Source organism: Erpetoichthys calabaricus, chromosome 14 (genome assembly GCF_900747795.2).
Source record: "Erpetoichthys calabaricus chromosome 14, fErpCal1.3, whole genome shotgun sequence".
In the NCBI taxonomy this organism is placed as follows: domain Eukaryota; kingdom Metazoa; phylum Chordata; class Cladistia; order Polypteriformes; family Polypteridae; genus Erpetoichthys; species Erpetoichthys calabaricus.
In genome coordinates, this window is record NC_041407.2 from 92198299 (window position 1) to 92225059 (window position 26761).

General features: G+C 38.2%; 1 protein-coding gene across 3 annotated transcripts; it reads right to left on the reverse strand.

Annotated features, from left to right (window-relative positions):
- Positions 1-25146, reverse strand: LOC114664894 (claspin). Of its 3 annotated transcripts, none has more exons than XM_028819197.2 (24): positions 24969-25146; positions 24201-24306; positions 23559-23896; positions 23369-23467; positions 23202-23255; positions 22876-22948; positions 22671-22779; positions 21992-22389; positions 21716-21907; positions 21206-21372; positions 18499-18674; positions 18216-18268; positions 17532-17716; positions 16771-17410; positions 12677-12764; positions 12411-12489; positions 12240-12325; positions 11731-11895; positions 9587-9708; positions 8720-8847; positions 8515-8617; positions 8326-8402; positions 8026-8187; positions 1-227 (listed from the first exon to the last, which is right to left on the reverse strand). In XM_028819197.2, the coding sequence occupies exons 1-24, from the start codon at positions 24972-24974 to the stop codon at positions 111-113; spliced, it is 3723 nt and encodes a 1240-aa protein (XP_028675030.1). In that variant the 5' UTR covers positions 24975-25146; the 3' UTR covers positions 1-110. The 3 variants fall into 3 exon arrangements, with proteins under 3 accessions (XP_028675030.1, XP_051792321.1, XP_028675029.1); XM_051936361.1 differs by having other exon boundaries at positions 12240-12322; positions 17532-17719; XM_028819196.2 differs by having other exon boundaries at positions 17532-17719.
- Positions 25147-26761: the final 1615 nt, after the last annotated feature.

Sequence of the window (26761 nt, forward strand, 5' to 3'; positions counted from 1 at the left end):
AAAGGCACAAAAATATTTTATTAAACAGTTAGATAATTAAACACAAATAATACAATATAAAACAAAATTTACAAAGAATTTTCTGGAGTGGGCTCAAGTGCCACTTATGTTCAGTTCTCAAGGTATCGAAAGATACTTCTCTGTGGTGCTGCTGGTTTCTCTGTAGCTTCTTTTCTGGGTCGTTTGGAAGTGGAGGTGATCACCGTCACTGGAAGACGCTTCTTTGCCTGAAATAAATAGCAGAGCAAACTACTGTTAATTTACAACCTTAAAAATGTTCACAGCACGTCTATGTATTTTCTTTTGAATACAACATTCTTAAGACCATAAGATCAGAGTTTATTGATCTTAGTTTCATTAGGTTTTTAATCAAACTTTATCTGTTTTAATAGTAAAAAAACAACTATCCACTCAGTCATTGGAAAAAATATACCAACACTACATTAACTTTTTAACAGGAAATATATAAAAACAAGAAAAAAATTTCTATCCCCATAAAGACATTTTAAAAATAATAACTTACAGTTTTCATCTTACTTCACCCCATAAGGCTTCTACATTTTTGTTTTTTTCTTGTTGAATAAAAATATTACCAAGTAAATCCTGTTAGAGTCAATCTAGTCATTTTAGGACTCAAAGACAAAATGCTTGTTAAGACCTTTTTTCAGCGATTTTTACTCATAGTTTCATTTACATAATCTCAGCCTGTCGGAAGCCGTCGGTGGTGTGCTACTGTGAAACCAGTCATGCAATGTGACATGCCCTATTAACTAGTCCATGACACACTCCCATAGAATCAAACAGGTCTAATTTTTATCTTTAGTCACAGGGGTGAGTTCTGTGTGCATGTGAGAGCCGACAACCTGTGAATGTTCAACCAGAAGAGCCATCTATATAATGGAGCAAAAAGGAGTAAGCAAAAAGGAGTAAGGAACACAGGGGCTTTTGACCTCACAAACAGAAGAGAAGATTGTCTGTCTGATGTCTCGTGTTTTACATACCATGAGAGAACAGAAAACTTGCTGTACCAGTCAACCCTTCATACAGCCTTGGCTCTGTCAGGCAGCACACTATTGGCAGATAGTGTGGGGTTAGTGGATAAGGCTTTGGACTTCAAACCCTAAGGTTGTGGATTCAAATCCTACTACTGACACTGTGACCATTAGCAATTCACATTACATGTCTGTGCTCCAATTGGGGAAAAAAAAAAAAACACAAAACAAAATGTAAGCAATTGTATTGTTGCACGTTACCCTGCATAAAGGCATCAGCCAAAAAACAAAAAACAAAAATTAGAACAATAATGGCTGTCACATAAAGGAGTTGTGTTGGATGGTGCTTGGCACATAGTCAGTAAATTGGACATGCCCATGATTTTCAGTCATTTAAACTGACATAGCCAGGCACATGCAATAGGCAAACCTGACATACTCAATGATTAGAAGTCACATAATGTGACATCGGTTTTAGCCATGTCCCAATTGAAAAGGGTATACTAACTTTACAATTCACTGTTCATGCATTTATAAAGATAAATGTACAAATAACTGCACCCTGAGACTGACTCAATACGAACAAAAACCATCACAGAAGATCACCACAGCCATGTATGTATATTAGTAGGTCTGCATGCCAATTGTGCTTATAACTTCTACTAGAAGGCCACATACTGAACGATACAAAAGAAAATAAGCAGATAGTGTTTAGTCATGGCAAAACCTGGAATGCTTGCAACTGCAACTACAATGCACCAAGACTTTCTTGACAACAAGATGTTTATAGCCATTTAACGAATCAATCAAGTCTGATAGGGAAGTAATTGTTGGTATTTGTGAGGCCTGGACAATCAATCTGGTACTACTGCACCACAAATTAGCAATATAGTTCAGGGAGGAGAACATTGCCAAAAATGAATGCTATCACACTTTTCAAAATATGATTCCCAGTACAAAAGAACATCAACATAAGATGATATGCAGATTGTCTATTAGGTCACTACAATATACACAAAACTTTTGCACTATCGGAAGCAGACATCTTTCCTCAATCACAGATTAATATTTTAGGTCAGGAGTAGACTACAAGCTGAAGTGAGACTCCATTCACAATGTCTATTATAACATTTTCTATTACCATTGCCAACTACATAAAGACTAGTACTGGTCTTGTGGTGGCAAGGTTGCTTTGGATAGGCATTGTGTTATCTTTAGTAATGATCCTTGCTTGTCTTTTTGGGATGACGAGTGCCAAATTGATACAAAAAAGCAAACCGTATCACTGTATAATCTAAAAATCATTCTTGAGTAGTAAAATGTTATAACAGTATACAGGGCATCATGGTTCAAAACCACTTGCATACCTTTTTGTTTGATTTCTCAGACTTTAGAATCACTGTTTAAATGATACTTGTTCTGTAGACACCTTTTTATTAAAAATGAAAAACTGTTTCTAAATGCATCTATTTTTTTGTATCATCAGAGTGTGTTTTTATGCCAAAAGGGACTGATGCAGTGTAAGCTGTGATCAAGGAGGAGACTTTTATCCAAAAAAATCTATTTACTGGTCAGTTTACTATACATCCTAATCTTCACTTACAGTTTTAAAACAGCAAATACTGTATACATTTCTCAGAGTCTCAGTCCAAAGAAGGCTGTTGGGTTTACTGTTTAAGTTAGAACAGCTAGACAATTTATGGGAACATGTGAGTATACTGTAGATGCTGCTTCTCCGAGTAAAGCAGCAAATTCTATGGTGGCTTGGGAATCTTATGCAGAACACTGGACTTGTACCAGGCATAGGACAACTGAAAGACAGAAGACATGTTAGTAGCCAAACACCAGGCTTAGTCAGGTCCTGGCCAGCACAAGGCTGCTTTTTCAAAAGTGTGAAATCTCCCAAAATGAACAAATGGCCATAAGAAAAGAATTTAGTTCACCAATATGTCTTTGGGATAATAATTGCACAACTAAAAGCAATCACTAAAACTTATCAGATTCATCAGAATTTCAAACATGGATAAAATTAAAATATAAGCAGTAGATGCAGGTTGTTGCATGTTAAAATACCATTCAAAAAATGAAGTTACTTTATTATTATTACCACGCTTCTTTTAACTTCACCTGTTTGTGTTCGGGTACAAATCTTGTAAATCGATATTTAACCTATTTCCTATTGTCCAAATGACTTGAAATTTTGCACACTCGCTCACTTCCAATGACAATACATGAATCAATAATCAGTTTCACTAATTGATCAATTAATCCATTTTAATTAAGAAATGAAATTTTCAAATGAAGAATAGTTAAAGATTTCACCAATAGATGGCGCTAGTAACATAAATATTAAAGGAAGTGTTAAAATAGATTACAAAATAATACTAAAACAAACCCAAAAAGTTGAAAATAAATATTATATATATATATATATATATATATATATATATATATATATATATATATATATATATATATATATATATATATATAAATAAAAAAATAAGTTTCTTAAAAGCATGGGTGCTTTTCCATCAATCAACATTCAAAAAACACTTCTTACAATCATAGCAAAAGCACCCACGCTTTTATTTTATGAGTGATGTATGAGAGACTTATGTTTTACTTTATTGTACACTTTTTAACTTAATATGTGCATGGTTTTAAAAAAGTATTTATATTTTTTTTTAATGTTTCATATGAGGTGATAAGATTCTATCAAGACACACAAGAAATCAATACACTCATCAGTCAGCTCCTATGGTCCAGAAAAATGACAGGAATAAGCACACAGTTAGTTCTCTTGTGGACTCTTAATAAAAAAATTTAAAAAAAAACCCAGAGTAACTGGGTGTTTGCTTGGAATTTCAACTAATGGAAACAAGAAAGCTTTTCAACTGAAGATTGGAAACTACAGCTGTCATTTGGCAGATGTCACAAAGCAGTGAAATACACAATATCTTGTCTGTGTAAGATTTTGGCCAGTCTTTTCCAAAAATATATTTGATGCACACTTTTTCCCATTGTTACTCTACTTGATATTTTAAATATGAGAATATGGCTAAAACAGAATGGTCAGTAACAATGTGAGCAGGCAAAATATCTGGCAAAATTTTAATTAATGCATGCAGAAGTTTACTTCATTTGTTATCAGTTTTGACAAGGTTAAATTATGAGGTTACTTACAGTTTTTGTTCAATTTCAGTCTAAAATGCCTTTCAGGAGCTGCTATGCTAATTTGCCCCAGCATCTGTACTTGTAATTTAAGATAACTAATTTGGCATTAGCAAGGAGTGTTTTTTTTTTTTTTTTTTTTTAAACATAACGTGTGCCATCACCTCTATTATTACCTTCTCAGTACCTATGCAATGCAACACTGTTTTTTTTCCCTAGTTGATAACTATAGCAAATGTGCACAAGCAGTGCAGAAAAGGACTGAAAAATAAATGAATGCTGCTTAACGAACACAATCTGAATTGTCATGGTATCCTGTTCCCAACAAGCATGCTGTAGAAATTCTGAACAGAGTATCAAAGAAACAAATAGGAGTACATGAATGAGAACTGGGATTATCCAAGTGTTTAGTCATGGCAGAATTGATCCAAAGCAGATGCAATCAAAAATGAACAGTCACATGAAACTCCAGTCTAATCATAGGCCTCAAATCTGTAGTTCAATGTACATAAAATAAACCAATAAAATAAAAGAAGCAAAAATTAGGAATGCTCCAATCTGGCATTTTCCAGGGTGATACCAATCACCATTTTCCATGTCACTTGATCAGGAGATTCCAGTACCAATTCAGATTATTTTTCCTTTATTCTTTTAAAAAGAAAAACTTTTTACACTATGCTCCCGCATAACCAGACGCAAAGAAGCCGTATGTCCTATATTAAAGTGTATTTTTATAATCAAACTATTGGCCAAAGGCCTTAACTGTTCATTTTTTATTAGCAAAATGAATTTCTGCAGGCTTATTGTTCAGTGACCATAAAATACATACTTTAACTAATAAAATATGTACAAAAATATTTATCCATAATACATATGGCATAAAAGAAAATAAAATGTTTCTCCTAATTACAAGCTGTCATATTGTTTAATTTTTGTCTGTAACTTGAAACAAAGCTTAATTAAAAAATGTAGTTTTCACTATTTCTCTAACAACAAAAATATATCTATGCATATACTGTATATTCTCACACAATCAGTTAACCGATATTGGCAATTAAACACTGTTTAAATGTAAATATACACACACTTATACGTTTAAATCTTTTTAAATCATTAATTGCACTACTGCTATTTGCTGTTAAAATATACACATAATATATTTAAACAGGTGTGTTTTTTATTCCTTCAGTGTATCAGCCAGACATTGTAATTCTTGAGGTGTGAATAATAAAATATTGAATACCATTAAATTATGTAGTATTTGTTTCTTACCAAAACTTATGCTGTATGATACAAAGCAACAAATAATACAGCACAAATCTTTAAGAAAAGCCTACTGTTTAATAAGCAGCAATTTCAAATTCGTCTTTATCTTTTCTTTTTCCAATCATAATCTCTGCATTTTAAGCAAGCTCACTGTCCAAATTAAAGGTGTGCCCATTTTAAAGGGCAAAATCTTCTTCTTCTTCTTCTTCTGTCGGCTGCTCCCGTTAGGGGTCGCCACAGCGGATCATCGTCTTCCATATCCTTCTGTCCTCATCATCTTGTTCTGTTACACCCATCACCTGCATGTCCTCTCTCACCACATCCATAAACCTTCGCTTAGGCCTTCCTCTTTTCCTCTTCCCTGGCAGCTCTATCTTTAACATCCTCCTCTCAATATATCCAGCATCTCTCCTCTGCACATGTCCAAACCAACGCAATCTCGCCTCTTTGACTTTGTCTCCCAACCGTCCGACCTGAGCTGACCCTCTAATGTCCTCATTTCTAATCCTATCCGTCCTTGTCACACCCAATGCAAATCTTAGCATCTTTAGCTCTGCCACCTCCAGCTCGGTCTCCTGCTTTTTGGTCAGTTCCACCGTCTCCAACCCATATAACATAGCTGGTCTCACTACCGTCCTGTAGACCTTCCCTTTCACTCTTGCAGATACCCGTCAGTCACAAATCACTCCTGACACTCTTCTCCACCCATTCCACCCTGCCTGCACTCTTTTTCACCTCTCTTCCACAATCCCCATTACTCTGTACTGTTGATCCCAAGTATTTAAACTCATCCACCTTCGCCAGCTCTACTCCTGCATCCTCACCATTCCACTGACCTCCCTCTCATTCACACACATGTATTCTGTCTTGTTCCTACTGACCTTCATTCCTCTCTGCTCTAGGGCATATCTCCACCTCTCCAGGGTCTCCTCAACCTGCTCCCTACTATCGCTACAGATCATAATGTCATCAGGAAACATCATAGTCCATGGGGACTCCTGTCTAATCTCGTCTGTCAACCTGTCCGTCACCATTGCAAATAAGAAAGGGCTCAGAGCCGATCCCTGATGTAATCCCACCTCCAACTTGAATGCATCCGTCACTCCTACCGCAGACCTCACCACGGTCACACTTCCCTCGTGCATATCCTGTACAACTCTTACGTACTTCTCTGCCCCTCCCGACTTCCTCATACAATACCACAGCTCCTCTCAAGGCACCCTGTCATATGCTTTCTCCAGGTCCACAAAGACGCAATGCAACTCCTTCTGGCCTTCTCTAAACTTCTCCATCAACATCCTCAGAGCAAACATTGCATCTGTGGTGCTCTTCCTTGGCACGAAAAAATTACTGCTGCTCAGTAATCATCACCTCACTTCTAAACCTAGCTTCCATTACTCTTTCCCATAATTTCATGCTATGGCTCATCAATTTTATCCCCCTGTAGTTATTACAGCTCTGCACATCCCCCTTATTCTTAAATGTCGGCACCAGTACACTTCTTCTCCACTCCTCAGGCATCCTCACACTTTCCAAGATTCCATTAAACTATCTGGTTAAAAACTCCACTGCCATCTCTCCTAAACAAATCCATGCTTCCATAGGTATGTCATCTGGACCAACGGCCTTTCCATTTTTCATCCTCTTCATAGCTGTCCTTACTTCCTCCTTGCTAATCCGTTGCACTTCCTGATTCACTATCTCCACATCATCCAACCACTTCTCTCTCTCATTCTCTTCATTCCTCTCAAAGTACTCTTTCCATCTGCTCAACACACCCTCCTCACTTGTGAGTATGTTTCCATCTTTACCATTTATCATCTTAACCTGCTGCACATCTTTCCCAGCTCTGTCCCTCTGTCTAGGCCACTGGTCCTTTTCTCCCTCCTTAGTGTCCAACCTCTCATACAACTCATGCGCCTTTTCTTTAGCCTTCGCCACCTCTCTCTTCACCTTGCACCTTATCTCCTTGTACTCTCGTCTACTTTCTGCATCTCTCTGACTATCCCACTTCTTCTTTGCCATCCTCTTCCTCTGTATACTCTCCTGTATTTCCTCATTCCACCACCAGGTTTCCTTTTCCTCCTACCTCTTTCCAGATGTCACGCCAAGCACCCTTTTTGCTGTCACCCTTACTACATCTGCTATAGTTTCCCAGCTTTTATTGCCATTTGTCTATTTGCACAGGATGACTTCTCGATTACTCCACCCCCCACCCCATTTATTATTTTCTTTAACGTAAAGGATAATATACCGATTGCTTCTCCTTCACTGATAAAATAAGCCTCCATTCCTTGCTCTCCATTTACACAGCAGGAGGTTTACTGCAAAAGGAAAAAGGACATGCACCACCATATTATCTTGCATAAAGGAGCACAGCAACTAAATTACTGTAAAGCTCAGAAAAGTAGGGAATGAAAAAATAATTTTTGATGACCAGCCTTTTTACCGATCAGGTCTTTTTTTCTGATGAAAATCATTCCAATTCCGATCGGCAACTAACCGATTTGGGCATCCCTAGCAAAAATGAATAAATAAAAACCAAAACACACAAAAACACCAAAACATGATTTTAACCACCCCCAATCCTTACCTGAGATTTAACAGATAAGTCAACAGGTCTCTCCTTTTCAGGGGATAAAGTTTGGAAGACAAAGTTCCTAGTGTTGCGAGGTGCATTAGGATTAAGATCAGAAAGGGAAGCCAGCTTCTGTAGGACCTCCTTGGGCTGGCTCAAAAGTGACCCAGTCTTTATCTAAATATAACAGTGGAAAGAGACAAAAGACAGAAAGAAATTGTTAACAAAGAGTTAAAAAAGACAAAAAAAAAAAAAAGTAGCATCTGAGCCAGAAATGAATCAGAGAAGAGTATCTTGTGGATGTCGTAAACTGACCCGAGATAAGGCAACTGGTTTCTCAAAAGGATTCCGAGTCACAAGTTTCTTTTGTTTGGGAAGTATCACATTGGAATCTAAAACAGGGAGCACACATGGCACCTTTTAGTTTAACATCCTCATCCCAACAATCTCCCACCCCCAGTTTTTTCAGTGTCTGCACAGAACCATTCAGCTATAAATCATTACCTTTCTTTTGCAACACTCTGGCTGTAAGCTTCTTGGCTAATTTCATGAATTGGCTGTCCTCTCCAATCTTATCCTCATCATCATCTGACCCTGCTGTTTTCAACTGGGAATTATATTTAAAAAAAAAAAAAGAAAGCCCTGTCAATTCCACTTCTTACAGAACACAAGTCTAAATTTTTTTTTCTTTACAATGCCTTATGCTCACCTGTTCTTTCAGCCACTGCTCTCTCTCAAATCGCTCCTTTCTCCACTGCTGTTCAGTCTCTCCACCTTCTTCCAGCAACTCCTCTTCCTCAGAGTCTCTGTTGAAGAGGTCCATTTGTGACACATCATCTGGAAGGAAAAAAAAAGATAGTTTTGCTTTTGAAAAGGAATGGGATGGTTGAAGCATGAACAATGCAGTACACATACAGAGAGGAGGGATACAGGCAGTTTAAATGTTTTATCCTGTGAGTCCCCAAGCAGAGGAAAATATATATTACACCTGCATCAATATAATATAAATATTTACAATATTTGAGGATCTGAGTGTCTTATTTTTTTGAATGCTTTGTAGCATCTGTAGAACTTTATTTCTCTTAGAAAACGTGTTGTAACCCTTCACCCAGTTCTGCTATTATTTCTTATTTGGCAGAAACCTTTATCCAAGGTGACTTACAACAATCAATTACATTTCTTTTGCTTTTCCAAATGGAGCACAGGCAGATGAAGTGACTTTTTTGTTTTCGCCTTATACAATTTCTTCTATTAGGAATTTGTTAGTTTTCGTATACTCCTTGGGATCAGAGCGCACAATCACCCATTGTATCACGCCCCTGGAGCAGTAAGGATAAGGGCCTTGCTGAACAGCACAGCAGAGTAGGATCTCCTTTGGCAGTAACAAGGAATCAGACAGGCAACCTTCTGGATACTGGCACAGATCCTTAGCCTCAGAGCCACGACTCTGCCCTTCTTCATGATCACACAGTGACAGTATCAGAGTTTGAACCCATGACCTCAGGTTTTGGAGTTCAAAACCTTAATCACTACACCACATGGGATAAAGTGGCTTAAAGTCTCCAGACCAACTTACCAATATTCTTCCATCTGAATCGCCTCGCTCTTCCAGGTCCATCAGTGTGCAAATCCCCATCAGCCAGGTAGCGCTCCTGATAAAGACGCAGGCATCTCTTATCCTCATCCAACAACTGCTTCCTACAAGATGAGTTAAAATAATAAGAGAGACTGCTCAGAGGAAAAAAAAATGTTTATTTTTATATAAAAAAACAAACAAACACACAGACAGTCTTCAAACCACATTCCCAACCTCACATGCTAGACTCATGAGTAATGAAAGGCATGCTTATTTCCAACATAATCTGCACCAAGTACCTACAGCAGCATGGTTATTTACATCATAGCAAACATAAGACCATTATTTCTCCTTCAAGAGTTTTATCTTGAAGAAGTGCTGCTAATCATGATCAGACAACATCCCTTAGCAGACAAAGAAGAGCTATGCCATGATAATGGCAAGGACCTTTAGAAGCCATGATAACAAATCACGAATGGGAGTTCACTTTCTACAGCATTAAAAGCCAATTTGTATTATGGACATCTAAATTGGTAAATGTCTTCTGGAGCGGGAAATATTGTGCTGCCCAACAGATGGAAAGATTTAAGGAAATATGGGATTCGACTTTAAACAAAGGAGAATTTATGGTCAGACATGCGATGAGAGTAAAACCACTAACATATTGACTTTAAGACTAGGGGAAACATGGAGACATATCCAATCAAATATGGGAGTGAAGATGCACACCAAGGCAAAAGAAAGACAACAATAAAAAAAACAGTGGTAGGATATTAGCTTTAAGTAGTCCAACAATTAGTGGGGTACTTCATCTGCAATACTTTATATATAATAATAAAAAAAAAAAAAGCTACAGGTTGACACCAGAGGTGAACCCTGAAACCACAACTTTGAGACAACAAGACATATGCTCCATCAAATGTGACAAGCCACCTTCTTTACGAAGACTTAACTTGTGTAACATTATCTCTAATCCATCCGATGACAGAAAATGGGCAAAGTATAATTGTCAGCATTGTTCTATGTTCATGTTTTGCAAATGTAAATAGTGCCTAGTATCACTATGCACATAAACAACGTGTGGGGTGACTAAAAGCTACGTCCATTTTCAGCTGATATTTATATATACTGCAAAGAGTTACCCAGCTAGCAAGGAGATGCCTGGACCAAAACTGGTACAGGTCAGGTTAAGGGTTAGGCATGGTCTACAGCAAAATATATTATCCACACTTGCAATGGTAGTACAATTTGTAAAAGAATATCCCAGAAAGCTAGAGGGAAGCCTATCTTGTATCTGCCAGAGTAAATCACAGGGATAGATAGGTAAACCTAGGTCTGGAGATTTAAGACCTTGTTCCACCCATAAAGTGATATCTAGAAGTCCTGGCATTAGGCAGCACACAGTCCCATATTAGAAAGAGGGGAGCCACCGTGGCATTTTAAAATCAAGCAGCCCAGAAATATCAGAAGACATGCAAGTCTTTAGGCTTCTGTCACCAAGTCCTTTGCTTGTTTGCTGTGCCATCTAGTGGCCAAACTGTCCAATTACTTTTCTTTACATAACCTACAATTCACATGCTATGATGATTTGTATAGTAACCACTTGTTATGTTATACCTTCTTGTTTTCTTCTATACACATGAATTTCTGGTTGGAATTTTGGAAGATCGCCAAGGTATGAGTGGATATGCTTCTTATTCCTCACAAAAGGCAATCCTCACTATGACTTTAACCAAGTCATAAGTTTTTTTGTTTTTTATTTTTTATTTTTTTAGGAATTATGAATTGAGAATGGTTATTGTTTGTTATATTTATCTACTGAGCTTCTGTGAAAAGCTAAATTTCCCCCCTTGGGACAAGTAAAGAAGCATCTAAAGATTTGCTCTATTGCTTTTAAGAAAAATTGCTATGTTCCCACATTTTTTGTTATTTATGGACAGTGTTACAGCTTTGTATATGTGATCTACCAATACAAGTATTTGACAAGAGCACAATCCCACCCTTTGAGCCAACTGTGTACTTGTATCCAGACAGCAACATTCCCCTGCTTCCAACAGTGAGAGCTGTGAGCGCAGAGATAGACAAGAACTACAAGATTTATCAACAAAGGGTTCCAAGCAGAAGTATACCCACATAGTACTCACATGTGAATCTTGTTGACCTGATCCTGCAGTTCTTCATCTGAAGGTAGTTCTTCATCAATAGCTTCTTCCTCATATTCATCCCATTCTGCTCGATCGTCTTCATCTTCACTGCCCACTTCACTTCCTGACAGTTCAGCTTCATCTTCCAGAAAGTCTTCCAGCTTCCTGTTGGGAGAGAGTCATAGCTGACCACAATATGAAGATTACCAAGAACAGAGATTCTCTACTAGAGATGCACTAGAATATCCCATAATTTTAACTCATTTGGGAAGAAGCAAAAAAAAAAATTTGGGCTAAAATTCAAAGCTGGAAATACAATTCCTTTAGCGCCAATATGCAGTATTTCTTAATAGTACCACATACTTTTGAGTTTAAGTTTTAGCAGCTCTATTCTCTCTTGTAAGAGATTATTTTAAATGTTATCACCACCATCACTTGGGAATGAAATCCAGCCATCAATCACATACTACATTATTTAATAGAACCTCAGATATTTAATGGCTGCTTACATCTTCTTCCGAACACCATTCCGTCGAGCATAAATATTCTCCTCATCTTCATCCTCTCTAGCATCATCCTCACCTTCACTTTCCTCCTTAAGCAAAACCAAAGAAACGGGTCAAAGCTATGGTAACTATTGTATATATTCTGAAGAAAGAAAAAAAAATTGACTGCCTTACCTCCTCTGTTCCCGTACTGCCCACATCAGTTAACAACTGGAATTCACAATTCTCCTCTTCTTCTTCTTCATCATCATTCCTAAAAGTAAACAAAAAGGTGCCTTGATTATTTTCACCCATGAAGAAGAGCTATATATATATATATATATATATATATATATATATATATATATATATTATATATTATATACACACACACACATACATACACTCTGTGTATATATATATCATTTCAGACTCTCATGTTCCCTTCTGAACAAACTCACCTCTTACAGTTAGTGCCTTCTAAATTTGATTTTTGTGTATCCTGGGTAGGCATATTGCGAGACGGTGTGGACTGGCTACAAGAACCATCTACAAAACAGACAAGGGAAAGCAGATTAACAGGAAAATAAAAGCTGCAATCAGTAATCTATAGAACATTGGAATGTTATATCTAGTCACAATCACTGTGCCAAAATCAAATATTGCCATGGTGAGCACAAGAATGATTCCTTTATCCAATAGTTAATTTAGAATACATGCTGCTCTAAGTTTCTGTCTCAGTGTGATAATTTGGGTAGACATTTCAGCCAAGTGAAAAAAGGCTGTAACTGCAGAATAATCTATGTTTTAAGTAGAAATCTTTAATTAAATATGCTAATAAAAATCTATCAACCCATTTTTCAAAACCCAATTAGTCCAACTTAAGGTCACAGGGAATTAGGTACCAGCCCTAGAAAGGACCAAGGTGCAATGCAGAAAACATGGAGTCAAATATCCAATCCCCCCCCCCCCCTTTCCCGCTACACCTTATACCAAGTTAATTTGTAGATGACATTCAATCTACAATGCATGTGTATGCTGGGGTTAAGTGCAAATGCCACATAAATTTGCTGAACTGGGAAATCCACAGCTATGACGAAACAACACTAATCATCACATCATCCAACGATAAAATCAGGTAAAAGTTACTTACAGATTGCATAAGAGTCAGGCATTTGCAAGAAGATCCCAAAAATAATGCACGTAAAAAAATCAAGACAATGACATATCCCAACAAAGAACAGCACAATGTCAAAACCTAACTAGAGAGATGCAAAATCTGAAAAGAATGGTTCCATACATTAAGTGGTTGGTATGGTCAAAGGGAGACAAAAGTGGGAAAGAAGTTTCATTTCCTGTTCAACAAATTAGGCAATGAGGGAGGAACCATCTTCCAAAATCCACAGAACGAGTAAGGGGTTTTCACTTCTTCAACAACTCTAAGTACTCCAAGGAGTGCTAAATGCACACTATTTAAATATAACATGAACAAATAAAGTTCTATCTTTCTAATTGGTGTTTGGATATTTTTACATTTTTTGCTTAATAGCCTGAAATCATCTATCTATCCATTTTCCTTACATGCAATCAGATTTTTTTAACCTGCACTTAACTTTTCTAGAATCAATGTAAGGAAAAATTAATGAAGATGCATTAAAAATAAGAAAAAAAGAGTTAGATTTTTATTAGCAATGTATATTAGTTATAGTGTAATCAATTGCCTTCCACATCACAAAGAAGGTCAACTGTCCTAAAGCAGTGTTCAAAATTTGTGACAGTTCAAGAATAAAAAGCAGCTGCTCCTGTAGGATCTATCATTTTTTTTTTCTTGTGTAATTAATCTATAAAGACCTGTCAGACGCTCACAATGATAAAAGTGTGGAAAGGCACAAATTAGAAGATAAGTTTTAATTATTCATTTGAACTAGGGATACACTGAATTTTTACCCATTGAAGACATTCTACTACAAACAGAAAGATATGGCACATTTAGTATTCACTCAAATGAGTTAAAATGTTCGACTTTTTGGCCAAATGTGTGACATTAATTTAAACAATTAGAGCTTAAAAACAGTGTAGATCTATAAGACTTGCCAGCCAAGGAATAGACAAGGCCTTCCAACAAGCTATTTCCACTCACATTTTGTAATATTTTAACTATTTATTCATTTATCAATTATCACTTAATTTGTATGTTCTCTTTTTGCAAATGTGTTGTCTTTGAAAAGAATGACTTTAAAAAACTTTTCATCAGTTTGTTGTTTGATAATTCAGTTTATTTGAAGGCCATATATTAAAGTGAAATTGATTTCACACAAAAAAAACGTATTCAGAAACGTATACAAAAAAAGGTATTCTGCATTTAGTATTTAGCCCAGTGTTTTCTGAAAGTAGGGTTCAGTCCAGAATTTTCATTTCAGTGCAACATTAATTTCATGAACAGTAACAGCCACCCTCAAAATGTGGAAGGTAAATGGCACCACCAATGCCTTGTCTAGAGAAGCTCATTCCTTCAAAACAAAAGACCAAGGAGTAGATTTATCATAGATTCCTCTGAGAATACAACGGAAACTTCAAATGATTTCACAACAATATCCAACTCTGTTCTCAATTGAATGCTGGGTAGTCATTTAAGGAAAGTAAATCATCCATCCATCCATTATCCAACCTGCTATATCCTAACTACAGGGTCATGGGGGTCTGCTGGAGCCAATCCCAGCCAACACAGGGCGCAAGGCAGGAAACAAACCCTGGGCAGGGTGCCAGCCCACCGAAAGTAAATCATCAAAGTAGAATTCCTAAAGCTACACAGGTAAAGGTTATTATGACCTAATTAAACCTATATACAGTATATTCATCCATCCATTTTCCAACCCGCTGAATCCGAACACAGGGTCACGGGGGTCTGCTGGAGCCAATCCCAGCCAACAAAGGGCACAAGGCAGGAACCAGTCCCGGGCAGGGTGCCAACCCACCGCAGGACACACACAAACACACCCAGCACACACTAGGGCCAATTTAGAATCACCAATCCACCTAACCTGCATGTCTTTGGACTGTGGGAGGAAACCGGAGCACCCGGAGGAAACCCACGCAGACACGGGGAGAACATGCAAACTCCACGCAGGGAGGACCCGGGAAGCGAACCCAGGTCCCCAGGTCTCCCAACTGCGAGGCAGCAGCGCTACCCACTGCGCCACCCATATATATATATATATATATATATATATATATATATATATATATATATATATATATATATATATCTCTTTCAGACTCAGTAAAATAGTTTATGCTTGTTGAGGTCATAAGGCAGCATTCTTCGGAGACATTTCTCTTTAGTGAAGACTACAGCACTTGCTAGGGTTGAAAGGAACGTGGATAAAATGAAAATACATTTTTAAAGAAGCCTGTTATTTACTGCAATACTCCATAAACCCTAAAAGGACTCTTCCTGTTCAGCACAACCCCAGTAAGCAAACTCACAAAAAACAGTAGAGTGGCTTAAAGAATGAACTTCACTAACAGTCCTCTCATAATTACACAGAACAACTCTTTATGAAGAAATGGGCAGGCCGGACATGGCCATACCTGCAGCTACTAAAGTGATACAGACACTCCCAAACATTCTTGCAAATAAAAGATGTTTAAATTGATCCATCCTATTTTTGTAGTTGATTTCTTAAGTAAAAATCCTTATTTGATTTCTCTCAGAGGAATGAATTATGATGTGCAAATCAGCGCAAAGAAAAATGACCTTATTCACTTTAAATTCAGGTAACACTAACAGTCAAAAAAATGTGAGTTTTAAACAAGAGTTTGTAGACTGGCCTTAGCTACTGTAGGGGGTCTCGAAACACAGTTATTTAAAGAGTGCCACTGAATCTCAAATGTACCTTAGGTACTCATTATAATGCAAATGTTAACCTCGCCAATCTCTTTCTTTCATATGTAGTGTCACATAATTCAAAAAGGGGGGATACACTGGGGATTTCACTTATTAGTCCAAAAACTCACACCCACGTCTATACTTTCTAGTCAATATCCTCAACTTTTATGTACCCTAACAACTGAGATACAACTGTGTACCAAATTATTAATCAATGCCAATGAAATGAAGTGTACTGCTATGGCAATGGCATACTGCAGACTCTGTTAAAAACAACCCCATCTGATACCTTAAAATATGTGCTGCTAACAAACATGACATCCATCCATCCATTATCCAACCCGCTATATCCGAACTACAGGGTCACGGGGGTCTGCTGGAGCTAATCCCCGCCAACAGAGGGCGCAAGGTAGGAAACAAACCCCGGGCAGGGCGCCAGCCCACCACAGGGCACACACACACACCAAGCACACACTAGGGACAATTTAGAATCGCCAATGCACCTAACCTGCATGTCTTTGGACTGTGGGAGGAAACCGGAGCACCCGGAAGAAACCCACGCAGACACAGGGAGAACATGCAAACTCCAAACATCACATATAAACACAAAGATGCCGATTTGAATTAACATTTGCATAGACAAGTATACTGCTAGAGAATTCTTACCAGCCACTTCAAACTTTTTGTCAGCACTGTCTTCATTGCATGAACTTGGCTCCTCAGAAGAGAACTTCCCAGAACACAAGCCTAAAAGCTCCTCCATATTCTCATCTTCTGTAGAACATTCCTTGTTTCTGCCCTCTTCTTCATCCTGAGTGTTAAACTTCCCAGAGCATAACCCAAGTAGCTCCCCCATGTTCCTATCCTGTGTACTACATGCCTGATTCCTCCTGCCTTCTCCTTCAGGAGTGAGAAACTTCCCAGAGCACAAATCAAGCAGCTCTCCCATGTTTCCATCTTGGCTGGTAGGGTGCTTGTTTTTTAGGTCCGCTGTTTTTTGAGATTGAAAATTTCCAGAGCAAAATCCAAGTAGTTCAATCATGTTAGTGTCCATTGCATTCTCATCTAGGCTGTCAAGTACTAGCTGGTGCTTACGTGGATATTTACTCAAGGTGCTGGTGCCACGAGAGCCAACATTAAGGAAGCCATCAGCATCTAGAAGCTGGCTTTGTGTCTCTTCCTCTAGAGAGAAACGAAATAGCGATTCTCCATCTCCTAGAGGACACTCCTTAGCTTCTGGAGAAGCAGTGTAAAGATCCTGAGAGTCTTCAACAGGAAGTGAAGGTTCTGACAGCTTACCAGAACTCTTAACATAAAGAAAAACAAACAGAGTTACACACAGAACAACAGTTCACTGCAGAAAGGCAGACGTACTGTATCTGTTCAGCACACCCGCTGCAAGAAAAAAAAAATCAAAAAGGTCTAACCTTTGAAGCAGAATTTAAGAAACTGGCCCTGAACAGTCCTGGAGATGGGGAACGAAAGCCAGAGACAAGAGCTCCTCTGCAACCTTGTTTGCTAATTGGCTGGTATGATGGAATCATGGAACCTATCAGTTCAAAGCTGCTGTTATGGCTGTTTTCTTTTTGGACAGAAGGAAATGAAGAATCTTCTTCTGAAACAGGTGCAATGTCCACATGAAAGACCAGGACAGGAAGGAGGAGGGAAAAAAAGCATAGCTTACTTTTATTTTCTATTATTTATGGCACTGTAAAAGTGAACATTTCTGGAATTGTTCTCTAGCACTTCTTGAGAAAAGATCTAGATGTGCTGCTTCACAATTTGCTGGACCCTTCTTGCTCAAATGTAATCTTATGCTTGTAAGTTATAATAAGAATACTCTAACTTGCCTCTTTTATTTATATATTTGAGGATTTGAGCATTAAAGTCCTTCTTGTTGAGGTGAGGCACATCGAAAAGTTCTACTTACACTGTTAGCATGCTTTATATGCATTTTTCTTTTTTTTTTTTTTTTTTTTTTAAATTGTGACAAAGTATACCAAAACTATGTTATGTTAATGGCTGCTCGTCACTTACAGATGTCAGTGAGGTCAAATGCACTAAGGAACAATTAAGAAAAAGCAAGTACAAAGTTAAAATGCTAAACTCACCTGCTTTGCCATGGTCTGCTCCAGAATGCCTCACTTCTTCACCTTCAGGATCCCTAAAGATACAGAATCACTTTAAGAACAGATGATTGACAAAATCATTAAAACAGTGAAAGATGATATGGGGTTTCATGAAAGTTTAATAATAACCCACAAATTGTGACATTCTGTTCATGTGCTAAACAAATAGATAGACACAGACAGTGTGGTCTCTTGTCTTTACATTTTTACCAAGCATTTTTCAAGCCTGGCACCTCCTTCTACATGTCACAATATTTAAGCTCACCCTGCACGGGAACAGGAGCCATTGAAAAGTAGCAGAGTGCCATCAGAGATGTGGGTACTAGGAGGAGGCTCTGTAGCCACCGTGCCAGCTACACTACTCAGCTTCTTCACTTCAACCTCTTCATCGTCTTCACTTCCCTCTTTCTCCTCACCCTGTCTTAGTAAAAAGTCAGCATCCTGTCAGGACAAAACAGGAGAACAGATTGCATAATTGCATAGTTTATTTAGCGTGCAACATCTAGTAAGTGGTCAGATAACATGAAACTCAATTAATATGATCAAATTCCCACAATAGGCTATAAAAGTGGACCAAATGATGAAAAAGAAAATAAGATATATTTGAGAGCTCCAAAGAGAAAATAGAAAAGAAAAAAAAATACATGTACAGCATGGAGTAGAGCCAGCTGGTGGTGGTATCCCAATCATGTAGACGTAGGGTGCCCCCAAAAAAAGGATGCATCGCTAGAGATTTCAGAATGAAAGCTATGCTAAATGCAGTGGTGTGCAGTAAAAGCCACAAAAGTTAACAGCAGCTCAAGGCAGTCAAATGTATTTACCTGCCTTCCATTTTATGTACTAAACCAGGACCAAACTAATTACCTGATCTGTCCAAGGGGTATGAAGGAGGCAGTGGCGGACCGTGCATTTCACACCTTGGCCTTCAGTAGTGCTCCGTCTGAATCAACCCGCCCCTCAGAAACTAATTTATGGTTATAAAAACCATCTTAATATGCAGAAATACAGTATAAAGAGCCATTGCATCGCAGATAACTCCTGTAGCCACAATAAATGCCTTTATTGAATAGACAAACCAGGGGTGAACAAGTTCCTTTCTACTGCAGCTACAGCCTGCGACACACATAAAAAACATCAATAATAACTCATAAACTTGCAATATTATTTAGGAAAATCGCAACATTTTACTCACCAAAAATTCGGATTATTTGTAAACAAAATCCATCCTCCTCTCTTTCCTCAAAAACAGTTCAATTACTCTGTCGTACAGATTATTCGTGCGCTTCAGTTCCATCATGAAGTCCCTTTCTATCGCCATCAAAGCTAATGCTGAAAGTCGAACCTGCCCTGTCGTATTTCTGGCATAAGTTTTAATTCGCTTTAGGGCTGAAAATGTCCGCTCAACAGAAGCAGTGGACACGGGAATGCTCACCGCCAAACATACCAATGTGTACTAGCTGCCCCATGATGCCCTCATTCAGATTTTTATATTACACCATCCTATCCAATCAACGGGTCTGAATACGGTGACGTTGCCATACGCCTGCTAGAGGGCCCTAGTGAAACCAAATCAAAATCTGATTGGTTGAAGCAACAGTTTAAATCGACATTTATTTTGTGTTAGAGGGCCTGCAGAAGGGATTGTGAAGGCCTCCGGGCAGACTTCATTGACTTTGACCCTGCCTTGCAACAAATGATGGCTGAAATGTGATTGGTTAAATGCTTTAATACGAAAATACATGTCTGGAAGCAGGCGCAGCACAACCATCGGAAAAGCTATGAAAGGAAGCGGACAGACTATTTGGAATCTATATATATAAAATCCCTATGTGCGTCCAGGTGTCCATGTGTGGGTGTCTTCTGATGAAGTGCGCATGCATGGGGCACGGTGTGATGCGCGATATTACTGTCAGAGAAAGTTAGAGGCGTTTTACGAAAATACAAACCAGTATTACTGCGAGAGGAAATTAAAGGTACACAATACAGTGACGCATATTACAGCCACATACAAGCCAGTATTACTGTCAGAGGAGATTAAAGGCATATTACTGACGCGCACGCCTGTATTACCGCCAGAGAAAATTAAAGGTATATTACGGACGTACAAGCCAGCGGACATACAAGACGGTATCCTTCAATAAGGGCGCGCACAAAAAGGCGACCTCAATTGGGCGCAGCGAATAAAGGCGCGCGTAAATAAAGATCTGCATTTTTGTTGCTCTTCACATATTCCAGAGCCATTTGAACTAAATTATCTATGAACGCCTTTATTCGCCGCGCTCAATTGAGGTCGCCCTTTTGAAGCTCGCCTTTTTGTGCGCGCCCTTATTGAATAGAGCCATACAAGACAGTATTACTGTCACAGAAAATTAAAGACACACAATACACGGTGGCAGCCCACGAAGAACGGTCAGCTCAGCAAGTAAAGATCAACAAAAGAAAGGCTGAAAGAAAGAAAAATACGACCAACAAAAAGAACGAAGTCAAAGTCCCTTGCCATTTAATATAGACTGTTCCTACTAATGTTTATGCACTACTGTTCTAGCGCCCGTTATTGTAACGGGCTAAATGACTAGTTATTTAATAAGTATTCATGGACAAAATATAATTAACATCAGTTTGTGATTCAGATATTTTTTTAGGCCTGCAGAGAAGGCCTTGCAGGCGCCGACGGTCCGCCACTGGAAGGAGGCCACATATGCACACTTACCAATAAATCTAGAGTTTGAGGTGATTTAGGATAAAGCAATACGTCAAGTAAATAAAAATATCAACTAAACCTTTACAAAACAATTATTTTACTAGAAGGAATTAACTATTGATAAATAATTTAAATAAATATCAAAAGTTACTATGGCACAATTAAACACTCCTGCAATCAAGCAGGTTGAGATTTCAGAAATATCTATAGCCATTTGACGACCATATAAATTCAATAATAAAAAAAAAAAAAAGAAAAAAAGAATGCTCACTTCCTCCTCTTCTCCCTCAGACTCATCTGTCATTTCTTCTTCCTCTTCATCTTCTAAGCACTCTTCATTATCCATCTTATCAAATTCCATTCTCTTCTGTCTTTCCTCCTTCCTGCGCTGAGCCATGGCTTGCTGGAGTTGTGACTTCAATAAAACCAACTTCTCACCTGGAAAAAGATAAAGAATTCATAAACACCGTTATGTTTTCAATAGGACACAGAATCTTAAGCAGTGAACAAAGACAAGAAGAGGATAAAAAAAGGAATAGAAAAAGGATAGGAAAATAGAAGGGTGGATGAGCATAAGCAGAATTGGAAGCAATCAGTCATGAAAAAACAAAAAGACCAAGTCATGGAAGCTACCATTGCAAACCATAGAAAAAGAAATATAAAAAAGGCAGCCAGCCCAAATTCCGTAAAAGCTTACACTACAGTGAACCACCTCAAAACAATTTTCAAAAATGGGCTGCCTAGATAGATCTGTTAACATATACATTGTCCTGGCAACTACCTGGCTTGCTGTGGCCAGTCACTAATCCACTCTCCCCTGACAGATTCACAGAAACAGTATCTGCCTTGAGTTCCTCTTTTCCGTCTGGTCCAACCTCCTTACGCACAACACTGAGCTGGATGGTAGAATCTGGCCGTGCCTTTACTGTGGGCTGGACATGGCGAAGAAAGCGTTCTTTTAGGGCTTCCAAGTCTAGAAAAGAAATGCATGGAATTACTCTTGGCAACTCTTGGGCATTACACGGAGTCATAGTCAAGAATATATCACACCACCTACCTGGATTTACACTTGATACATCTAGATTCACAAAAGCCCCATCATCGGCACATAACCTTGGTGTTGGTGGTGGTGCAACACCCAGCTGCTTTAGTTTTTCCAGTTTGTTCCTAAGAGATTTGGATTGGCGAGCAGATAGAATCTCTGCATTATCTTCCTTCTGAGTACAATCTGGCAAATGTGAAATGGCTGTGGATGCCATCTCAGTTGATACTTCTGATCTACATGGTTCAGACAAAGCCTCTGCTGATCCATCTTCCATTGTCAAGTTAGTGCTGTCCTTCAGCGGCTGCAGAGCTGTGTTTTCACTTCCCACAGGAAGATTGTCAGAAGGAGTCTCCAGCTTTGTTTCACTATCTGGCTTTTCTTCAGTTACACATGGCTGATATTTATTTGATCTGCCAAAAGTAAAAAAAAAAAAAACCAAAAACTAATGTACATTGCAGTATCCAGATAGTTACGTTTCCACAAATGTACAACAACGACAACAGTATGTTTAAAAGCAGTTTCATCCAGTATTAAAATTTAGTGGTAAAGTGAATTTAAAATATGCATTAACTACACTTTTATCCAGCCTTTATGTGTTGCTTGTACATACACTGTCAAATGGAGATATACAAAATTTTCCTTTTTTTTTTTTTAATTCACTAATGTGCTGTGTCAAGAGAATCGTCCTTACTTGATCAACGCCATGGCATTGCCCTGGAAGGTTAACCGTGGCCGTTTCTTGAAGAAGTCATGGATTGTTTTGGGCTCTGGTAGATGATACCCTAACCCCAAAGCTGATTCTATTGGAAGATAAAAACAAGAGATATGGAGAAACAAAATTTTTCAATTGCATGAGGCCAAAACGGGCACTAAAAAAAAATACCAGCACTACCTACCTCGCACCAGCCTCTGGCTGTCACTGTGCAGCTGTCGAATAGCTTCCTTACTAACCCGAGCTGCCTTTCGCTCCTGCAGGAGAAAGGGCAAAAAGAAAGTCAGTTGTACCAACCATTATTTGTACACCCTTCTGCAAAAATGGAACTACAGTTCAGCTCATATACAATAAACAAAATAGAATTCATAGATGACCAGTTTGAAAACCTGAATCCCTGCATGTAAGGTTTATATATTCTTGTCCACAAAAACAGCAACATCATCGCTATAGCAATTCTTCTGTAATGATCTAAGAGACACATGCTACTTGTTTTTAAAACACACTCACCATTCTCTTCCCTTTCACTTCTTCAAATTGCTCTCCTTCAGAGTTCAAATGTTCCTAGATACAGAAAGAATGCAGATTGCATTTGGGGAAATCACTTTAAATTGCATTCAAAAGACTTTGTCCCATTAAAGTGCAATAAAAGACATTTTTAAGCTAAGATGGCTCACCTGATCCTGCTCGTCCTCTTCTTCTCCTTCATTCAGACCAGTGTCAAACAGGTCGTCATCTCTGGCAAGACAGCTATTCTCATGGACTGACTGGCTTTCCTAAGAGCAACAAAGAGAACATTTCACAACCTGAATTAGTCTTGAAACACTTTCAAATAAATCGGAAACATTTCCCCTCAAGTGTTTTCACCTCATCATCATCTTCATCAAACAGAGTTTTGTTTTGTTGAGATCGGCTAATTTTGGCAACTTTATCCTTATATTTTTTCTTCTTGGAATTATACAAGTCTCCTTCCATCTCTCTGGATTCATTCTCATCCTCAGTTTCACTGTCTACTCGACTAATTCTCCTTGTAGGCTTGTGGTGCTTTCCCTCCTCTTCTTCCTCCTTCTCATCCTCACTGCCAGACTTTAAGGTTAGACTATTTGCAGGTCCAGTCTTCTGTTCCAATTCAGAATCACTATCACTGTCTGACAATACATTTTTGCTCCGAAATCTTTTGTTGACCACAATTTCATCATCGGAATCTAGGAAATAGAAATCACACAAAAAATATTTTAAAATTAAACAATATATAAAAATGTGTGCATTGTCTTCGAGGGGGTAACAGGTTTATTTTGGTTTTGACTTCCAAAAAGATGTACTGGGAAATGTATCATTGCAGGTTCAGTGTCAGCCAGTATTTGTGACCCTGAGCAGGTCACTGAACCATCTTGTGTTCTACATTGCATACAGTAAATAACTGCATTATGCAGAAGTGTAGCTTTAATTTTTTCTACAAGCCATGATGTTCATATCTGGAGCACTAACAGATTAGATCATCATACAAACCTGGTGCAGCCTGGACATCTGGGTGTTTTTCACGATGTCCTCGATCCTCTTCTTGTTGCTCATCCACGGTCTTGCTTTCACCTTCACAAACATTTTCCGATAGGCCCTGAGAAGCACGCACCTCTGGTTACAAGTAGTAAACATGGAAGCCCCGTTTATGACAAGTACCGTCGAACACCACCAGATAAGACCGGAGGGCAAATGTCAGGAAACGAGAGCAAGCAAATCAATAATCTGCACACGGAGGGCAAAGTTGTGATACTGAAAAATTCCACAGGTTACAATAAACGCTCATATTTAAAGAAGCTCATGCGGAGACCAGCTAGTAAAATAAAATCCGCGAAGACAAGAAATAGGTAATAATTCGAAGGCGCGCAATGCAGGAATATTTACAGTACACAACGCACAACTGTTCAGTATAAGGAAATGCAAACCACGACGACAAACAGCAACACCACCACAAACCCTAACAATTACGAATATTTTCTTGTATACAATCTGACTCTTTATTGTCCACTCATGAGTCTCCGAACAAGAGCAAAAGCGAAGGCCTCAGCAGAGCGGCCATGATTAGTCACCACTGCGCCAGCTGTTGTGACGCTTCTCCCGCCTCTTTTCATATCAGATAAGGTTAAGATCATCATAGCAGCAAACATGTTTATATATTTTCTACATAGTTCCACTATATGTTCTAAATACATAGACACCGAATGCTCCTTCGCGCCGGGCGCCTCATATTTTAATAACTATCCCGGAAGAGCGACTTACCGGCATTGTTGAATAAAAAATGATCTCAATGAGTTTTCTCACGCTGTGCAAATTTTAGAAATGACATCTAAATCTTTATTTCAAAAAAAAAATCCCCCCAAAAAGCGAAGAGATTCGCGATCGCCGGCTCCTCACAGCTCTCTCTGGTGTTCGCTTCCCTGATTGAAAGAAACTTCAATTTTCCGCGCGCCTACATGAAAGCCCCGCCTAGATCATGTTCTTTGCATATGATGCCCTGCCCAATATGGGTTGGGTTCTGCTCTAATGGGTTACTTGTCGTGTCTTTCACAACTGAGGCCCGCCTCAACCGCTTTTAGTGCACATCTATTAGTTGACAATTCTGTCTTCTACGGGGTAGCCAGTAGTTGAGTGTCATGAAGACAAAACAAACGGAGAGGCTAGTCTGTGGAATTAGAATAATGCCAAAAGTTTGTGTCTGAGTACCACGCTAACTCCATACGAGTAACGTGAAACCCCGTTTTAGGCTATGCATTGTAAGTGTAATCTGAATATTAACAATTATTTGATAAAATGAATATTCACCTTTAATATAAAACAACACAAAATCTGTTATACAGTATATTTAACAGCAGCGGAAGTAATTAGAAACTCTTCTAATAAATTAAATTCAAATTGTAAGTTCTGTTCATGGTACCATGTAGCGGGTTTAGTTATTATGCCGCACATACTATGCAATAATGTAATTTATTATTTGTATTACTGGCGGTATTAAACACTGAATTGTAGAATTTAACACTAGATTGTTTAAGAATAATTGTCAAACAATGCTCCTTTCATGCTACTGCTTCGGTGCTATACCAAACAGCAGCCCTGATTTTCAAACTACAGTACTTTATCAACACCATTCGTTAATTTATTTTATTTTTACACATTAAAAAATGTTATGTTAATTGCTGACTGGGCATTGTCAGGTGCAATCACAAGTGGGTGATGTCCTTTGGAGTGCACTACGAGGATCTAGGCCTTGTTTTGCTTGTATCCAATAATTTATTAACCTGTATGCAACCGAGAGGGGGTGGGGTGGGGGTGTGCTTTTTTTGGTTGCATGTCACTCTATACAATTTTATTATAGGATGGGATGTCCAGCTGCATTCATGAGGATTTGTTTGCAGAAGGGTATCCTCTAAAGGCATATTATTTCCACACTAAAAATTCATTTTTATAACATTAACTGGATCAAGGACTGCATCTCTAATAACAGTGCCCTATGGTTTTGGATTGCAAAATTATTTTTAAAAAAGTGTGGTGGCCTAGGCTTCTTATTATCTTGTGATCTTAAGTACAGAAAATTATTTATCCAGTTATGTAATTTTCACAAACTAGCCCTTTACTCTTGGAAAACTGCTTATAAGCACAACGTCTCACCTCATCTGGAATAATCAATAAATTTTATCTGTGAATAAACCTTATACAGGAATTGTATGATAATGGGATAAGTTTTGTGTCTGACCTTTTTTTTTATCATGAATGTGTTTTATACTCTTATCACGAATTTATAGACTGGCATAATATTGTAGTTAAACTTAATGATTTCTTTAGGATTATTGATGCAATTCCCAGTATTTTTATTACTCATAAATCACACTCCTTATACAGTATTCTCAAATTGAGAAAAAGGTTCAAACACTTTTAATAAAGGGGGTTCCATTTTTAGTCAGAAGTTTCACATCAGAAATGCTATTCTTAGATCAGATCATTTCATCTCTAGTGCCCCCATTAGATGGAGTTCCACATTTCCACAATAAGGTACTTAAAGTGGAAATGGCTTGATC